Below are 19,810 nucleotides of genomic sequence, written 5' to 3' on the forward strand. Positions count from 1 at the left end.
TTTCTGCAGTAACAGATAACTCAGGTGAAATCTGTTCCATTCTCATCATTATGTTTTCTTAAGACAGCCTCTGTGCAATCTGCAAATGGCACAATCCTGTCAGCAGGATTGTGCCTGCCCTGTCTTCACTGCAGCCCATGAGGTTGTACAGTTACAAATGCCTCCCAGAGCTGTGACAGAAGCTGTAAGTGGTGGAGGGCTGAGCCTCACCTCAAGCCTTTTACTTTGCTTTATCACCCAATGACACCAGCTCCAGAGCAATTTCCCAGTAGAAAGGTTTTGATCAGATACAGATAGATTAGCAAAGTCCACAGCAAATCACGAAGGCCTGTTACAGAAAACCTTTCGGTAGCCACATGAGCCACAGCAGCACAGCACACTGAGATTACAGTGCAGCAACAAAGAGAACAACGAAAAGTTTCCATCTCTCTGCAAAGGGCTGACAATGGACTTGCACTGCAAATGGCACGGGCAGACAGTGTCTCTGACGTTGGCGACAGCAGCAGTGACACCAGGAATGCAGGAACTGAACTGAACTCATAGCTCTTATCAGATGCTGCTAGCAGGCCAGCAGCCTGCGCTCCAGAGCGAGTTTGCACACCGGATGGGGCCTCTGCCCCAGCTCCGCCCTGCAGGACTCATAAACAGAAGGCACAACTAATCCTGCTCAGGAGCAGGCACAATCCTGCTGACAACGATGTGTCAGGCACCCCTCTCATTGTGCGTCTTGCCCATCCCAGGAGAGAGAATTTCATTTGTTCTGGCATATTTAGTCAACCCACATACAGTGTATAAATCAAGATTGTTCCCAAAATACGTTTCTAGAAGTGCACTTCTAGGGGAGGGAGGGTTTCAGCAGAAAACCCTATACAGTGTTTAGGGCTTCTCCTACCTCCTGGGAGCCGCAGAGCACACTGGTGATCTGCTCTTAGTGTCAGTTGGCACCGTGAGTCACAGCTGCTGGCCTGCTTTCTAACTGCTCACATAGCACTATTTGCTTCCTGTTGCACAAAGCCCCGTGTCAGACTAGAAGAAAATTACCAGAAAAAGAAAAAAAAAAAAAAAAAAATAGCATATGATCACTCACTGTAAAACAGTGCTGCCAGGACATCTATAATTTTCACTGAAGTTAGCAAAACACACAAGTAAAAAGGATCAGGCCGTCCCTTTACAACAGGTAATAAGTACAAATGTAAGTAATTTTTTAAAATAGTGAATTTCAGCACAAATGCAAGAAGTGCTCATGCACACAGGAATGATAATCTGACACTATGACTGCAAAATGAATATTTCCTATGTTTCCCCATGGAGCAGGGAGCAGGAAGATGCATACACACTGCTGCCTTCTGAGAAAGAGCTGGGCAGCTAGGACAGCCCAGGGAGAGGAAGAGGAAACAAAGACAGGCTGTAACTTTAAAAACATTAATGGTTTCTTTACTGTAATACAGTCTCTTGTAAAGCATGAGAAGAAGGCTGCTTTTCCTGATCCCTTCTCACAACAAGGTAATCCACAAAACTCTGGAGTTGGCAAAACAGTTTTGCTCAAAGCAAAGAAAAAGTTATTAAAAAAATTAAGGGCCTTGGAGCATGTGCTATGTAAGGCATAGTTTTGGTTCAACATGACTTCCCCCTGTTAATGTAAAAAAAAAATGATGGGTCAGGTTAGGATTTTTCTGGGATTTTTTCCTCTTTCAGGGAATTTTCTCCCATTTGTTGCCTAAGAGATAATAAAGATGATACTTAAGAGAGACAAAAGATGTAGCCATAGAGGAAGGGGAAGGGTGCAGCTGGCTGCAGTCTGTTAGCTCAGGGGCTTTCTCTTTGGAAGTGCAGAAATGCCACGAGATTTTTGGCTGGGGCATGAGGGACTATTCTCAGCATCTTGCTCGCTGTTGGGATTGGAGGGGAGACACTGCTGCTGCTGCAGGGAGAATTCGCTGCCACCGCGGCGTTCTGTCCCTCACTGGTTCTCCTTACTGTGGGTGAGCCTCAGCTCAGCAGAGCGGCCGTGGGACTGGGACCTTGTTAACACCCGATCTCCCTGGGAAGGACACTCACCATCTATTCAGGTGCCTCAGGGGAAAACTCCTCCTCACTCCAAGGGAGCATCTCCCAGCTGCCTTCAGGAGCCCGGCTGCCGCTGCACAGCCCCGGCCATTTTCTGCCACTGCTTTGGGTTTTTGTTATACTTTAGCCTGAAACCAGCGCTCACTGGGACCCCCCCACTCCTTCTGCCACCTCTTGGGGCTCTTGCTACCCTTGGACTCGCTGCCCCTGGAGGCCTGCTGGCCTCTGCCGTTCCAGCCGCCGCCCCGAGGTTCCTGCTGCAGCCATTTCGCCGTCCGGAGGGCACCGGCCCGGCTGCCCCTGCGGGGCTGCAAGGGAAGCCCCTTTTCCCTCTCTCCCGCCATCACCCACGGGCAGAGCGGCGGCCACAGCGCCCCCTGCAGGCGCGGGGGAATCATCGCCCCTGCCCTGCCCGGCCAGGAGCCACCAGCGCCCCTGCTGGCTGTGACCGGAACTGCACCGAAGGGAAAGTGCCTGCGGCCGAGAGAAGGCCGAGAATACATAAATATACATTTTCTAGTCAAGAACTGTTATTGCTTTTCTCGTATCTTTGCCTGAAAGCCCCATAATTTTGAAGCTATAATAATTCAGAGGGAAGAGGATCATATTTTCCATTCTGAGGGAGATTCCTGCCTTCCTTGGCAGACTCCTGCCTTTCTAACGAAGGCAGGTGTCATGTTCAAATTGCTTATCTGGACTCTTTCAAAATGGTGATCCAATTTTTCCATCTGAAACAACACTTTCCTTCAACATCCTGGCAACACCATGATCACTTCTGAAAAGTTCAAAATCAAAATGAAACATTTCATGTGAAAGCACCTTTAAAAAAAAAAATTCCATTTTGCTCAAAAATATACAGTGCTTCCTATTTCTGCTCCAGGCAAGCTCTATTTCTGCCCTCTCCTCTGGGGCAGACAAAAGATATAAGCAGCATTTAAGGCACTGTGGATGGCATGAACCTCCATCTTTAGCAACCCACAACATTTCAAGATAGGATCTGGCTTGAAGCAAGAGCTCACCTAGAGGCATGAATGGAAGAGCAGACTTGAGGGTAACACAAGAAAAAAACCAAACCTGGTCAAGCACCAGGTCATACCCACAGGAAAGCACAATAAGGCTGCACCTTCCTCAGGCTGAGGCCAGATTCTGCCACCCAACACACAAGACAGCACATTATATATTATAATAATTATATATATATAATAGAACCAGAGAACCACATAATATGCTGAGCTGGAAGGGACCCACAGGATCATCAAGTCCAACTCCTAGCCTGGCACAGACATCCCGCCCTGTGCCTGGGAGCGTTGTCCAAATGTTTCTGGAGCTCTGGCATCCTTGGGGGCATCACCATTCCCTGGTGAGCCTGTTCAGTGCCCCACCACCCTCTGGGGGAAGAACCATTCACTGATATCCAACCTAATTGTCCCCTGACACAGCTCTAGCCATTCCCTTGGGTTCTGCCACTGGTCACCAGAGTGAAGAGATCAGTACCTGCCCCCACTCTTGCCCTCACAAGGAAGTTGTATGAGTCTCCCCACAGTTTCCTCTGCTCAAGCTGAACAGACCAAGTGCCCTCAGCAACACTTCATATGGCCTCTCCAGACCCTTCACCATCTTCATGGCCTCCTCTGGGCACTCTTCAATAGTTTGATGTCTTTTATATATTGTGGTACCTGAAACTACCCACAGGACTCAAGGTGAGTTTGCACATGCTACCAAAAGGCTGCTTTGCAGGTGACCCCAGTTTCTTAAGGAGACTCCACCTTTATCCACAAGCCAAAGCTGCTCCTGTAACTACTAGGTTCACTCAGCAGCTTTTACAAAGGACTTCTTTGGTGCCAGCCCTGTTTGTGCAGTGTTGCCATCTGTCCACCAGGATATCTCCCCCAGCCTTCACATACAGTGGCACGATGCCAGTGCTTGATCCTGTAAATGACCTATGAAGTGTTATCTAGCAGAACATAAGATGCAATCTAGTTGCCCCTGAGAAATTATTGATTTCACTGCACCAGCAGATAACATGAGCTATGAACTCCTGTCCAAGATGCACCAGAAACTGAAGGACATCAAAGTCCACTTTACCCTATTCCAATCCATATTTACTGACCAGCCAAGACCAGCGTCTTGTTCCTTCTCAGCACCTCTTTCAAGCATCCTCACTCATGAGGCAGGTTATATTCTTGGCAGTGACCCTTTGAAGGTGAAGTATATACAGGCAATAGAGGGTAAAGCATTAGGCAAGGGTAGTACCACAGGTTTTCAACAGCAGCTCTTGACCTCAGCACCTTCTCACACGGAACAAGAGTCAGTTGTAATGGGAACATCCTCACCTGACTGCAGCCTGCCAAGGTTGGCAGTTTAAGGGGGTTATTTTTTAGGCAACAGAGACAGGACCTGCCAAGGACACTTCAGCCACCCAGATGAGAAACTGGTTTCTTTCCTGCTCACTACAGATATAACTCGGCTTTGACTACATGACAGCTTTGACTGTACATCCAAATGAAGGGGGATGAATACTGATGTATCACACACATCCTCTGATCCTGGTAAGTGCAGCCAGGGATCGATGTTTAAAATTATTTTCAGTAACCCAGTCCTTGACTGGGCCAAGTTCCCCATTTGTTGAGGGGATGCTAAGGTCATAAGGAATGCAGAGTGGGCAGTGATGAGGGTCATATTGACACCTCAGCCAGTTGAATAAATTAGATGCTTTCAGTGACAGCACAGGAAAGTTATATCTTCTGTGAATCTGGATGGTAAGAACTGACCATAGATGCCTAGTTGAGAAAGGCAATTTTAGTGTCTTTAGTTTGTCTTTGGTGTTTAGTTTGGTCCCGTGATGCCCAAGGACTTCTTTGCTGCTTTACCCCTCTTTGCACAAACATGATTACACTTAGCTAGTCTCCAAATATTCAATAGCTACACATTAATTATGTCTCCCCACTGAAGCAAGGGAAAATCATATTTGTTTTCACAGAGAAGAAAGTAAAGTACCCCAGCTGTGATGTGCCCACAGGCAGGCAGCAGCTGAACTCACTCAGGGGCAGTTATTTCCAGCCTCCTGCCCCTGCTCCTGGATCTCTGTGTAATTGTGTTTTTTGCTCTCTTCCTGTTCTCTCTTATTGCAGCAAGAGTTTGTAAACTAGCAGGGATATCTTGACTATTTTGATGACTCAGACTAAAGATCTCTACTTGTTGCTACAGATCCTGTGTTTCAAGGAGTTTTCATTACCCTACCCTCCTTCCTTAAATGTTTTCATCAGCAGGATGCAAGTTTGATTCATCCAAGCCATGCTTTCATATATTCTAAAGTCTCAAGTAATGAAAGGAGAAAATTCATCAGAAAAGAAAGGCAAAAATTCTATTTGTGTTTAAAGAAAGCTGCCTGTTACAGTGACCTCTACAGCTCACTATGCTTTGGGGGGACACCAGATGAATTCCAGATATAGCAGGCAAGAGAGATTCCTGACCATGCTAACTGCTGTAGAGGTGCTACAGATGTAAATCCTAATGGCAGATCACAAACCATGCTACAAAACGCTGGAAGGACATATGCCAATATTTTTTTATTCAACCTGAATGCAAAAGTGCACCTTTGCATGCAAAAATGTGTACTTTCCTTTCTGCCACCTGTCCTTGAACAGTTAATTTAACCATGCAAAAAAAATGACACTATCATTCCATTAGGGTGGGACCAGGCTTGAGAAAAATCAAATGTAGTCTCCAAAACTCAACAAAAAAAGTGATGCAACTTGCACTTTAAGGGTGAAAAAACTTCACAGAGTGGCAGAGGGAGAGCTGTCATATCACATGTGCTGTGTATGTAGCTGTGATATTACAGATCTTCTAAACCTGCTGTCATCAAGAAAAATTCCTGACAGACAACAGTCCAGATCTGGGCAGGAAGACAGCCCTTTTTTTAGGAAGAAGTGCTGTGCAGGTTAAAAAAAAAAAAGATCACATTGATAATCAGGGCTCATATTTCTAATCAATACAGGCTAATCTCAAGATTGAGTATTGAATTTTTCCTAAATAATTTTTATAAACCCAGAAATGAGAAGCATCTACTGATTGCTGTATTAATTTAACACCTGATCTAGTTCCACAGGATTAGTAGACCCTTTCCTTTATTAATGGGATTTTTTAAAATATCCACGTTCCATCCTATTCAACAGCTTTTAGATCCTTGCAAAAAAGTAATTTTTCAAGAATCTGATCTTTTAAGACACATGAAGTAGTTTTTGATTTATCCAAAAATCGATAGACCAAAAAAAAGCCTGGGCCAGCTGGAACACTGTACCAAGAACAGCAGCCAAGAACACAGGACTGTTTTCCCTCTGAGCCTTAATTATAACTCTCACTGCATCTTTCTCTTGCCGGAAGAAGCCAACCCCCTTCATTTGCCTTTACCTCAGAACTGGAATAAGGCAGCACAAAGCAGGAGGTGTCATGTCTTCAAAACATGAGTTAACAACACACTGTATTTAGCCTCCTCCTGATATTCAACCTACAGCTCCTGGCAACCCAGCTTACAAAGGTACTCCACCACAGTCCCTCTGCACTCCATGACATAGGAACAAGAGAAATCCCTTGCAACCACAACATGGGACCCAAGAGAATCTCACAAATTTCTTGTTCATAAACCTTGATCCAGCAGGAGAGCTGCCCATTGCTACAGCACAGAGAAACAAAGATTTCTTACGGCTGCAGTGCTCTGTGCACTGTACAACTCCGCAGACAAGAATTGTACATGAAAACAGGCCCTTTGTCAGAGCAGAAACAATCACGGACCCAGTACAAATTGGGAAGCCCAACTCACATCTTCCTGGGTTGTAGTACACAGAACTCCCTGCACAGACCTTCCCTGGAAGGTGCTGTGAAGAGCCTGTGCACCCCAGCACTCTCCAGAGAGTAGCTGCACACAGGTACATTGCTCTCTGCTCAGGTTTCAAACTCTCCTGTCACTCATGGCATCGGTGTCCTGCTAGAACAGGCTGCAGGCCAGGCTGCATGTCCAGTGTTTCTCACGTGATCTGCCATCAGGGCAGCTGAGAGACAAGGAGGAGGCACAGCTTTCCCAGGGCACAGAGGGACAAAGTGTGGGGCTGTGTGGCTGCCTTTGCAGATACCCTCTGGCCTGCTTTTCTTCCTCTCCCACAGGGGAAAACCCAACATAGGATCATTTCTGTGCTTGTTTTCTAAAAGACAAAGCAGCTGTCAAACTCATACCACAAAGTTATTCAGCATTAGGGTTCCACAAGTTCCCTTCATCATACTGCTGCCAGTGCAAAAAGCAAGGACACCATTAGCAGTGCCAGGGTCCCATGCTAGCCATAACACAGAACTGGTGTGGGACATAGATAGTTGTGCCCATTGCCTGGGCCTCAGGTGTCCCCCAACACTCTCCCTGCCTGTGGGGCTCCATCTGTGAGCTTTCTGGCACAGTGAGACCCCAGTCTCTGCAGCTGCTCTGGGTACTGTCAAAGATAAACACCATATTACCTTCTGGGCTCTTACCACCACCACATCACACCAGCACAATGCACCAAAACACATGCTTTAGGACAGAATGGCTGGGATATATCACAAGATGGGGGAGTATCAAGTATCACTACAAAGAGCCTACAGCACAGTGTGGAGCCAGGTGGGAATGGCAAGTTATTGGTTCCAGCTGGGGTCTGGTCCCAGGCTTGCACCTGGCTGAGCCCGCACAAGTTCCTCAGCACAGTGTCAGCCAGTGCTTCATGAAGAGGGATGAACTCTCGTGACATGCCATAGTAACACTACAGACCCAGGTCATGTCCAGCATAGACTCCTGCTGCCAGTTCCTCCTCAGAAACAGAAGTGCAAGTGAGGCAGAGGAATCTCAATGGCTCTGGGGAATCCAGCTGTCAAGGCAACAGGGCCATAGTGGCTGGCCCTGGGCACACAGTCCTCTGGAGCGCAGCAGCAAGAGCCTGGAGTTAGCCTTGGAGGCAATACAGCTGTGTCTGTGCAGAGCTGCATCTGAGTGGGGCTCCTGAGAACAGCCCAAGATACTCAAAAGTAGTTCTTGAAGGAGCCAAGTTGGATCTGTGCACCCAGGACACACAATCCACCATTCTTACCAAAAGCCCACAGCTGAAAGCAAGCTGCCAGCATGCCACTGTTCTCACTAAGTCATGACTTCAGTTTCAGATATGCTGCCTCTTAGTGGAGATCTCAAAGAAACACTGATAACCCCAAAGCACATGAGGAAATACACAACTAACATGGTGCATGAGAGACGTATAAGCTGCTCATGAAGTTGGTAGAAATCTGATTTATAGTGTGGGAAGCTAGCTGTCAACTGAAATGGGAAGGAATTATTGCAGAACCACTCTGAATAGCAAAGCAGACTGGGTAGCCTGGGCATTTCCATTCCGTTTAGCAGGGAATGGCCTTGCAGCACTGACTGTGCCAAGAGCATGGGTCAGCTGCAGCTCCCACTGTTGCCCAGTAAACCCATGCCCAATTCTTGGGGCTGTAGGAGTCCACGCCTCCCTCCCCACCTCAAGTTTCATGGTTTATATTAAAAAATAGGGGCTGAGAGGTGGCACCGGAAAGGGAAGTGGCACCGGAAGGGGAAGCGGCTCATTTAGGCTCCTAAATCAAAATAGGAATAAACAGAACATCGGAAATTCCTGCCCTCAGTCTTGGTGCTTTCTGGATCCTGAGACCAGAACTCAATTTACATTCTCTAGGTGTAGGCAACTGTGCTACAATTTTGGATTGAAAAGATCCATGATGCATTGATAAGAAGTAGGCTTCAGAGGAAAAGTCATGCTGAGCTTCTCAGTTACATAAAACATGGCTGTGCCACTAGGAATTGAAGGCGTGTGTGTTAAAGAGTGTGCCAATGGCCACAGCTATGGAATGGACTGAACCGAAAACTGAAATCTCCACGGTAGCAGAGTGGAGACCAGCACTGTGCTGGCCTGACATTATTTAATTCCTTATATCTTTTTTTTTCTGCTGGTATTAGAATTACTTTGAAAACCAGCAGTTCTCAAATACATTTTTGTGGAACCAAATAGTACAGAGATGGCTTACCTGGACAATTAGTTTATTTTCTTTATCGGGCAGAATTCGGTAGGTATAAACGCAATTCCGGTACCTGGAACAGACCACAGGTGATATAAGGTTAGACCACGTCCAGAAGGGAATCTCACTATGGCATCCCTCCCTATGAGAAAAGACATTGGAAAATCCTGAGACATATAGATTGCTTCATGCACAAGGGTTTTAAACCATTTCTCTTTCTTACTTTCTTTTCCTGGAGCCTGCAGACTAACACAAACCTGAAGTGTTCCTGGTCACTGAAACAGGAACGTCTGCTTGGGGATGTCACTGCAGAAAGTGATATCAGCATTAGCTCTGAGGGAGTTATTCCACTCTTCTTCTGGCCGGAAAGAGAGAAAACACCAAGTGGCTCTAGCTGTCAGTAGAGCAGGTATCTCAGGAAGAAATGAAAAAGCAAAAATCCCAAAGGCAAAGGGCCAAAATCAGCAATAAATGAGTAAACTGAAGGGCTAGTGCATTGACTTGCATTGGAAAAAGCAAATAATGTATTTCAGCTAAATCACAGTACAACAGCTGATTGCCATGCACATTTTTATCCACAAATCCTAAACAAGAGTTTAAATGAAAACCCATCTCACCTGGTGTGGATGCACACTGTACATGCGCATCTGTAGGGCACCCACAACAAATACTTTGTCCCAGCTAAATTCAATTAGATTCTTATTTAAGGGAGAATGGAGGAGTCTTGTGTTCAGTGGAGGGTCACATCAATGCACAGGAGCCCAAGGGAAGCCTGAACAGCACTGTAAGCTTGACCTCCCTCAGCAGCTGCTGAGCTTTGTGCAGTTCACCCAAGAAGTATTGACTAGAAAATATATTTTCGCCTTCCTAACAACAAAAGATTGATCAAATCTTTTAAGTCATCTGCAAAGCACTTAAAAGATACAATATTGCTTTGAGCCACCAAAAGTTGCAAGTTCAAGCCCTTCCTTCTCAAAAGAAAGAACAGAATCCACACTCAGATCTTCCTTGGTTTGTAACAGAAACATTGCACTATCTGTGGAATTGTCACAAAATGTGGGCTGAGGTCAGCCCCCCAGCTGGGGAGATCAGGCAAATCAATAAACATCCTAATCTCTCAGAGTTGTGATGTGAGTCTATTCATCATACGCCTTTCAGAATCATTCCACACAGGAGAGAGGAGACTGCCAGGATTTCAGGCAGCGTTATATGAGGAGTCACAAAGAGACATTGGAAATGAAAATAAATTCCTCATAGATCATAGCTGAGTTTTTCCAGGATGTCTGGAGGACTGAGTCATGTATCCACATGAACGTGTGTCTTTTGATAGCATTAACGCAAAGGACGCAGAAGAATTCAAGCTGTTTCTAGAGCTCATTTCTCAGGCATCTATTTATTCACATCTGGTACAGAGCTGGAAGTCACAGACATGATCGCCAACTGTAGGACAGCTACAGCACTGCTAATTCCACCTATACCAGGGCAATCAGTGCCAGGTGAGGATATGAACCAAGGAAGAGTATGGGGTTTGTTTTTATATGTCAATGCAGCTCTCTTACACCATTTACTCCTGCTGATATTCAAATAGAGCTAAGCAGAATTATTTATGCAGCACAGACAATTTGTGGGGGGGGGGGGATTATGAAATTGATAAATGAAGCAGTCCAATGGCTCTCTTGCTCACAAGAGGACCCTGATGTGGCCTTCGCAGAAAGTGACCCATCACACAGACCATTCAAGGCTGCTGTCATAATGCTTGAAAAGAGGTTTAGGCTGAGGACCAGTAAGATCAGTATAAGAACAATGAAAGAAGGGTGGTTGGGTGAGACGGGAGAAGGGAGGAACACTCCTAGGATCAAAGGAGGAATCCTCCTTGCCAGTCCCCTAATTTAGTGCATGTGGATGGAGAAGACCGGGATTCTTACTCCATTTTTACCCTTAGGCTTCCTCTCCTCAGCATCCTGACTGTCAAGTTATATGGTCCCAGTCACCATCACATTCTAGGTCCTCCCTAAAAGCTGGGTTGAGTTCAGAATTGTTCAGTCATTGTTCAGGCTGTCCATGTGGAGGGTAAATAAAACATCAGCCTCGGCTTAAACAAGTCTCCAAGTACTTGTCATCTCTCTGTCCTCTCAACCAACCAGAGGAGGTAGCAGTGTGACAAGGCAGGCATTTTCTCCTTCCTCTCCTGCTGTATGTTTTTATGCACAGGTGATGATGTGCATATTGGGAGTGTCTGGAGCACTGAACAGGGCCGCTGTGCTAGGCCTGGTGCCATGTGCCAAGTGCATCATGAGAGAGACATGGCATTGAAAAGGACATCTCACAGGTAGGGTCCTCTTAGAGGGGTCCCAAAGCTGCAGCTGGTCCTTGAGTGTCACCTCCAGAAAATGTTGTTAGTCCTGCAGACATTCTTGGATGAACTGCCAACAGAAGATACCCTGAAGGAACGGTACCAGTTCAGGTGCAGGGAAGACTAAGCAGTCTCCTTTGGATTTCAGGATTCAGGCATTCCCCTCCAGGGGAGTAAAAAAGCCCATTTCTTGTCAATAAACTGACAGATCAAACTATTTAGGCACAGAGAAAGGAGGAGGAAAAGAGCTTTGCCTTTTGCCTTTTATGGGGCAGTGTGACCAGAGCAGGGGACAGCTGTGCAGGGGGAGGAGCATTCCCCAGTCTTTCACTCTCTAAATGCTGCTGCTCTAAGTTTCAGAAAAGAAGGCAAGGCACTCTTAAAAGGCTCTCCAAATACACCTCCCCTAACTTGTCTATATTTATACAAACCCTGTTTTTCTAAAGCAGCTCTTCAATGAAATCATTATTTCATTCTATGATATTATAATAATAAATGCTTTTGCTGGATCTTGATTGATCTGCCCAATAAATATTAGAGCTTTGTAGAATATGACATTTCTTTTTCAGAGCAAATTTCATGTTTTTTTGTTTTCCATATGTATACACAGTGACACCTGCTCCTTTTCAACATAATTCTCTTTCGTGGAAACAATTTGCAGTCAGCCTTTCAATTCCCCACTCACCCATTCTTTGTCTCCAGCCTCTCTATTTTTTAAACAGAAGTAACTGAAGAGCTCAAACTTCAAACACCTCCCAGTCAATAGCACAACTGAAACTGATACATCTCTGAGGAAGTTTTCAGCTTCAGCAAAGGTGCCCATTTTGTGGAGATGACATTCAGAGGGAAAGATCTATTCACCACCTCTCCACAAACTAACTGCAAGCCAGCATAAGCTGAAAGCTTGTCAGATCGTTTGACAGCAGTCTGCGTGATGTTTCCCAGACTTCCCAGACTTCCCAGCCCTTTGCACCTCTGATCCAGCTGCTCTTGGCTGGCAAGGCTGGGTGCTCCCTAATTCTTTAAGCAAGCCGTTCATATTAGCTACCTCAGAATGGATTTAAGAATATAACCTTTGGCTTCCGGTTCAGAAAATCGTGGTCATTATATTGTTTCTATTTCCTGATCCCATGTCTCTCAAGTCACAAAAGGCTTTCAAAGCCGGCTGCATAAACATTTACAATGGAAAAACTTATGCAAATGCGTGTTAGTAGGCTTTTTGCAGCACCTTCCCTTTCTATAATCCCCACCATCACTTGGTGAAAATATTTTGTGTACATACTGGTTACAAGTCAAATCAACAGGGTAATACTAAAATCACTCAATGGAAGCAACAGTCTGTTCTAATAAATTGTTCCCTGACTGACCACTTGGGCCCTCAGCCCCTGTTACAGGATTTTCTCTCCTCCTTCCTACTAGCACTGGCTATTCATCTGCAGCTGCCCTTCTTTCTCTGCTCCTTCCAGAAAGACAAAACTCTTCCCTGTGTTGTTTCAAGCACCTTAACAGGCAGACACTGAGGCTCTCTGCGCCTTGTGAAGACGCCCACTCCCAAGCCACCACTCCCTGGCAGTCCAACACCTATGCCCACGGGGCGGTTACCCAGCCCCATGGCACTCGGCAGCCGACAGTGCTGTCACCAGAATCTGACCTCAGAGACAAGCAGTTAGCCCAGAGTTATAAACAGCAGCACCATCTTCATCACTACAAGAAATATACTTTCAGACAGAAAATGAGAAACCTGCTTGTAATGTAATGTGGGATAAAGATTAAATGAGTTTCATTGATCTGCTGCAAAATGGCAGCAAAGAGGATCTGACAGAATCCCACACGGGCTCTCTTGATCACTCCTAAGCAAGGAGCAACTGTCTGATCTCTCTGTAAGACCAAGTTAAATGTCTCAGATTTTACCTATTGACTTCAGTCTCCTCTCAGCCCTGCTCTCCTGCCTCCAGGAAAAAAAAACCTGCCTCTCACAAACCCAGGGCAGGAGGTCTTGCTCTCTGGTTCCTGACCTAACCCAGAATGAGGGGATCAGGGCTGCCAGCACTTCTCTCCCTATTCCCCACGTGAAACATTAACCCCATGACCCACATTAATGATGCAGGTGGAATCACTGTTTTGCTGGGTATACTATTCACAGCTCCAGGAACTATTTCAAGCCTTTTGCTGAACGCAACACAGTACAAGCAGGGAGCTCAAACATACACTGAACCAGAGCAAGAAAAGTGCCTGGGAGGTCCCAGGCTCGGGACTGGGGTTACTAAAGATAAATATTTGACCGAAGTTGTTAAGACACTACAGAAGTTCAAGAGGTTATTTTCTCTCAGAGCATGGCAGCAGTGCCTTTGACCATTCTCTCCTTTTGAATCAGGGGCAGGAGCAGTGTGAGCAGTACAGGAGTACATAAACTATGGATTTATTCAGCCTGGCTCCTAACCTTTCCCCACCCCATTGGCCCAGTCTGGTGAAACCAGCGGAGCCCTGAGAAGGGCTGCACATTCCCAGTGAGTACAGCACCTGTTTGCCTCTGTGCTGGGGAGGAGGCAGGAGTGACCCCTGCCCAGCAGGGATAGCAGTGTGGGCTGAGGGCGCGGTGAACGCTGTACTTACAGCACGCAGAGTGCATATGCTGAAGCAATTGACTCACTGGCCCGCACAAGGAAGCTGCCATCCTTGCCTACTTTGGAGAGCAGGTCTTCAGCTCTGGAGCGAGTGATGTTGCCGTGGTACCAGCCCTGATCCATCGCTGGAGCTGGAGGAAACCTGAATGCCAACACAGGAGCTGCCAGAGCTGCCTGTGTGTCTGTGTGTAACGATCAGCCAGCTTCGGCTCACCAGCTTCCTGTTTCAATAGCACAGAGAGGGAAAGGAAACTCAGCCACGGACAACTTCCTCAACTCAAACAGCTCAGAGAGTGAGTGTGACATATCCCTGCAGCCCCCACTCTCCCTCTTCATGCTGCTGCTGAAGTGACTAGCAAGCCCACGTTCCCTGCCTTTCCCTCATGCTTTGTGTCCAAAAGTCCCAGCTGGTGATCTCTTCTACTCCCTCACAGATTCAGTCCCCCAGGTTTTGGTGGCCTGCTGTCCAATTTACGATCTCCTGCCAGATCCTTTGAGATTTCATCTTTTTCCTGTCTCTCTGTCCTACCCTCTACAGATCTCCATGGGGAATAAATAAATCTCTGATCAGAAACACACTGTGCATTAGGATACATAGCACTGACTGCCCCATTCTTGCCTTGACTAGTCCTATCTAACTAAGTGTGAGGAGGGAACTTCAAAGTATTGAAAAAACTAAAATAATTACTGCATGTCTCCACGCATAGAAGCAGATTGAAAGGCTGATTTGTGCTGGGGATTTTTGACCAAAGCTCCCTGTCAGCTACTGTGAGATGGATTCAAAGATCTTTCCTACTCTAAATCCCCAAAGGTGGGATAGAGCAAAGCTGTGTCTGCAACCTGCGTCAGAGAGGGGAGAACCGGAGCTTTCACTTCCCTTTTCTTTGTCTGTACATCTGTCCCTCAGCTATGCTGTGTGATATGCTTAGTGCTGCATCTCCAAGACATGTTTGCAGCAATGCCAGAATATTCCTACAGGGGCACTGCCTGCATGACAATTTTGGTTGTCTATCTTGTACCTCCAACCACACTGCCCTGTGCACATCCACATTTGAGCTATACCTGAAAGCAGCAGCTGAGCTGAAACTCAAAGTCCAGAGGCAGAGGAAAGGTGCAAACCCTGTTAGCCCTATGCAACCCTTGGTTCCCAGACCCAGGAGAAGTGCTGGAACTGCAGTACCTGGACCATGCACAAAGTGCTATGCTGTACACTGCATGGACAGCAAGGCAGGAGAGAACAGACTGTCACTGCACAGGGGGAAGCTAGAAAGACTAGAATGTGTGTGTGGAGTGGAGAGGGTGTGGAGAGGGAGAGTGAACCAGCACAACCCAGCATTCATCCCTGTAAGCCTTCTTGGTGCTCTCAGCTATGCAGAGGCTTGGTCTCCAGTGTCCAGCTTAACCTCTGCAGTAAGATGAAACTGTGGGCAGTGGCAGCCCAAAGCTGTGCAGCCAGAACAGGGCCCTGCTAGATGAGCAGAACTCCACCTTGCAGGGCTTCCTGTCCAGGCTGAGCAAGCACTGTCTGCACACAAAAATTAGCTCAGCTGAACCTGGCCTTCAGCTCCACCAACATCCACACGGGTCCTTAGCAGACAAACTCCTATGGATTCGGGTGCCTAAATGCAGTCAGACACAGAATGCCATGAAGTGGCTCTGCCAGTAGCTGTAAGCTACAGAGTGGTTACAAACTCTATTCTCCAAACCAAAATGAGAGTCTGAACATGGCAAAGGCACCATGCAGCTGCCCTGACAGCCCTGCCTGGCCACAGGGCACTGCTAACCTCACCTGCACCTTGGGATTTCTGCTACCTCCAGTATCTCCTCTGGAGCACAGCTGCAGCAGGAAGCAGAACAGCTCTGAATGTCAACCACTGCTTGACCTCACAGTGCTCTCCATGCAACAGACATATATCTGGATGCAGAGCAGACAGAGCTGCTCACAACATCAATTTTGATAGAATGAAACTATTTGGAGAGCTTCTCCTGATCTTCTGCAAACTAACACCAGGTAACAGGTAAAAGCCCTCGTTAGACATCTGAGACTAATCAGCTGCACACTTAGCTTCTATCCACCTCACCACCAACATAGATTTTTAGCAATCTGCTGCTATTTCCTTCAAATCCTGTGTCCAGGCACACACTAGTCCTTGACTTGGAGATAAAAACAAGGGGAGGGGATCCAAGTACAACTGATGACTGTGACAATCGAATATGCAGGCTGGTTTGTGTGAGGATTTCTTGGTCCTAAAAGAAAACAAAGTACAGCTCCAGCGGCTCAAAAGGTGAATCCCAATCTCCTAATATAAACGGCTCTGTGATCCCTAATGGCTTGTTAGCTTGGAATAATAGCTTATCTCCAAGACACTATAATAGACACTTTATCTGACCTGGCTTTGTTATAGATGTCCAGGTAGTACTGTACCAGATGGGTGTCCACACACTAGCGTCTCCAGAACCAGTAAATAAATACTGTCTGTGGCATCATTCAAGATGTACAGTGGTCACCCAGTTCCTCCTCTCCACTTATATTCAGCCTGTGCACTGCATCAGCATGGGAACTGCCAGGCTTAGAAACTTAAGTATGCATTTCCATGTCATGAAACGAAAGTATTCCATAGTACCTGATGAGGAGGTTAAGTCTATAGGGCAGCAGTTAGCTTTGCAGAAGGCTAAATATACCATTCCTGAATTAGGCATCAGTGACAGGCTGTTGGCCACAAAGGTTATTTAGACTCTGGCCAACATCTAAAGTGCATATGAGTAATACCCAAAAAGTACTGGCTACCTGAGCCACTCTGCTACTCCAGCCCAGCATGTTACTGACCTGCTGCTTGGGAAAAGCTTGACAAGTTACCAGTGTATCTGTGAAGGTCAAAAGATCCCTTCACTCCCATGGTATCTGCAGCATCCAGGTGCCCTGAAACAAATCTCCATAGTGAGGAAAGTCAGGGCCTCTTTTCCCAACATCCATGAAAGCTGTCGGTAGTAAAAGGCAAGGGTAGGAGCACTATGCAAACAGATATTCACAGACCTGAGCAGTGACACTGCAAAGGATCCTATGGGACTTAGTAGTGTTCACCAAAGGGGATGTGTTCTGAGAGACCTCTGAAAAGCAGGTGTTTTTCTTCACGAAGAGGGCGAACAAACATATTTACCTTGCAGTCATTGAACATGTGCACACACGCAGGATACAACACACAGGAAACAAGCACAGACTGGTTCATATGCAGAATTTTGTCCAGAGGCATGGGTAACACTTTTCTAGCTTCATCTGCTCTGATGTGTCTTGCATGGTAGCCATTTGTTTCTGGTCAGTCCCCTGTCTAGTCATTGTATAATGCCTCCTTTCAAAACACACTGTGTAGTAGTAGAATAGTGTCTCTCTCACCAAAACTAGAGCTGTTTCATTCAGAAATCTGCTGAAAATCTGTCTACACTGGAAAGCCTTCCAGCTTGAGTGTTTTATGTTACTCTGGCCTTGGTCAGTTCTCCTTCCTCTGACACTGGTGGTTTTTTGCAGAAAGTGGGGCAATGTTATTTGTTTGACATAGTACCTCATGCCAGTAATATTCTGTAATAACAAGACATGGAGTTGTCAACAATAAGAGTAGTTGCTATGTAGATCACAGCTTGGCAGTTGTGTTAGAAAGACCAGCAAGCACTTCCCCTCCTGACTCTAAATTGGGAGCTCCCTCTGCAGACCTGTCCTGATCCTGCAGTTTCCATATAGGCAAAATGCCATTTTTGCCACTTGCTCTGTCCCCCAACATGGAAGGGTCCTGGTGTCCTCATTGACTCCAGCTATCACTGCCCAGGGAGAGGGAGCAGCCAGAGCACGCAAAGCTGTGGTTTTCTTACACATGGGAAACTGCACCTTCTCAATGCAGTGTCAGCAAAAGGGCGAATAAGCAAGAAAATACAGCATGGGAAGTAAGGAGAAGGTTAAGTTAGGCAGAAGCCTCTGGGGTGCCTGGGAAGTCAACAAGGCAGCCCCAAAACTACTGAAGAAGTTGGCATGGAATATCCCAAGAGCAAGGGATCACATGGCCTTGCTGAAATAAGGAGACAGAAAGCCCTGGAAATTACAGGTGCCCGTATTCCTACACTGGTTGCAAGAAGCAGTGCTCCTTACCAGAGCGAAAGCAGCTTCCTGAAGAAGATGGCAGCAGACATAGGGTAGCAAGCCCAGTGCCCTCTCTAGAAGTTTCTCCACAACTTACTAAATATCACTCAGCATAACCTGCTGCCATTTGTTCCCTTGCAGCCCCTGCACTGTCAGCACACATGTCCCTGATGAAGTCTATCAGAGACCTCAAGATGAGAAGCCCTATACAAAGGTCACACTTGTTTTGGGCATATGATGTGTGAAAAAAAAGCCAAAGAGAAACACAAAAAGAGAGAACAGGCAATAGAAAACAAAACCAAATGTGTTGTGGTATGTTTAATGGACTTCACAATCTACAGACACAACAAGCCAACACCAAACTATGTGTGCAGCAGGAGTAAAAAAATACCCTTTTGCTAAGGGATGAGAAATGACAGTAAAAAGTATCAGCAAAGATGGTTTTTGGAAGGATGCTGATGGAAAGGCTTGAGACTCAGTGTTCTGAGGGAAAGGCTTGCTTCAAGGTGAACATGACAAAAATAATCTCTTCACATTGTCTGTGGGTCCCATATTCAAAGAGGCAGGAGAACAAAGGTGAGCCATCAGGCCCAACGCCCATGTACTGCAGATCCGAATAAGCACACAGGCCCTTGAAGAGTATGCTGGGTTTTGTCCAGTGTGCTGGATTTAAAGGGCTTTTGTTGAGGTAAATTCCTAAATCTTTTCGACCCCTTGGGTCTGTAGGATGAGCGTAGAGTAACCAACTATCTTGACATCTGGCATCCGGGGGAGGTGGAAAGGCAGTAACACTTCCATGGCATCCCGAGGGAGGTTCTATTAGCATTTCAACCCGCTGGCCTCCCTCGAAGTCCAGCCCATGGTTGTAGCTGACAGCCTGGATCCTGGCTCCCCTGTTACTCCTTGCATTGCAGTAAAGGACCTTTCTGCCACAGGTATGCACCTCTGCTACCTGGCACTCCACTGCACTCTCCTCCCCCACAAAGTTCCCCTTCTCCCATGTTATCCCATGGTCAGAGCTGATGAAGCAGAAGGCATGAGGGGTGGGGTGTTGCTTGGGGTCCAAGATACGATAGGCATAGGCAGGAATCACAAGGCTCCGGGCCTCATTGAGCAATTGCAATCCATGACCTGGACCCACCGCAAATGTGGCCCAGTTCTTGTACTCATTCCTAATGGTCCTGTCGGTGACATCCTGGGCAGTGCTCCAGGTGCGTCCTTGGTCCATGCTAGTGACGTAGCAGAGACGTACCAGGTTGATTTTTGTCCTCAGCTGATGCTGCTCAGAGATCTTTCCTGGGACGGCTATGAAGAACAAGATGAGTTTCCCCGAGACTTCATCATATACCGGGCAGGGGTTCATAGATCGGTGGCCTTCAAGCTGTGCACTGACAAGTGTCTCCATCCTTTTCCACTGCCATAGCCCGTGAGAAGAGAGACAAGAATGGAACACACTGTTACAAAGAGACCCACGTTATGGTGCAAGGATGTCTGGATAAAAGCTACAGAAGAGCATGGGAAGAACAGAAGCAGGGTAATGCATAGAGCAAGAAATGGGAAGACAATAATCTGGCA

The 19,810-nt window shown here is 46.6% G+C and overlaps 2 protein-coding genes across 11 annotated transcripts in view; both read right to left on the reverse strand.

The window, feature by feature from the left end:
• The window catches only part of INPP5D (inositol polyphosphate-5-phosphatase D), a 61,999-nt gene that overhangs the window by 40,556 nt on the left and 1,633 nt on the right, over positions 1–19,810 (reverse strand). Inside the window, exons 1-3 of one of the 6 annotated variants that reach the window (XM_053986643.1) lie at positions 19,488–19,565; positions 14,099–14,330; positions 9,142–9,205 (exon numbers count right to left, since the gene is read on the reverse strand). In XM_053986643.1, the coding sequence (XP_053842618.1) occupies positions 9,142–9,205; positions 14,099–14,232 (198 nt within the window). In that variant the 5' untranslated portion in view covers positions 14,233–14,330; positions 19,488–19,565. Of the gene's footprint in view, positions 1–892; positions 1,027–2,058; positions 2,447–9,141; positions 9,206–9,389; positions 9,491–14,098; positions 14,331–19,487; positions 19,566–19,810 lie in introns of those variants that run through there. The other 5 variants (XM_053986644.1, XM_053986647.1, XM_053986646.1 and 2 more) reach the window with 5 other exon arrangements.
• Positions 18,539–19,810, reverse strand: part of NEU2 (neuraminidase 2) — a 36,260-nt gene continuing 34,988 nt past the window's right edge. For all 5 annotated transcript variants that reach the window (XM_053986675.1, XM_053986674.1, XM_053986677.1 and 2 more), the window contains one exon: positions 18,539–19,649. In XM_053986675.1, coding sequence (XP_053842650.1) covers positions 18,711–19,649 — 939 coding nt within the window. In that variant the 3' untranslated portion in view covers positions 18,539–18,710. The remainder of the gene's footprint in view (positions 19,650–19,810) is intronic.

This window comes from Vidua macroura, chromosome 10 (assembly GCF_024509145.1).
Source record: "Vidua macroura isolate BioBank_ID:100142 chromosome 10, ASM2450914v1, whole genome shotgun sequence".
Classification (NCBI taxonomy): domain Eukaryota; kingdom Metazoa; phylum Chordata; class Aves; order Passeriformes; family Viduidae; genus Vidua; species Vidua macroura.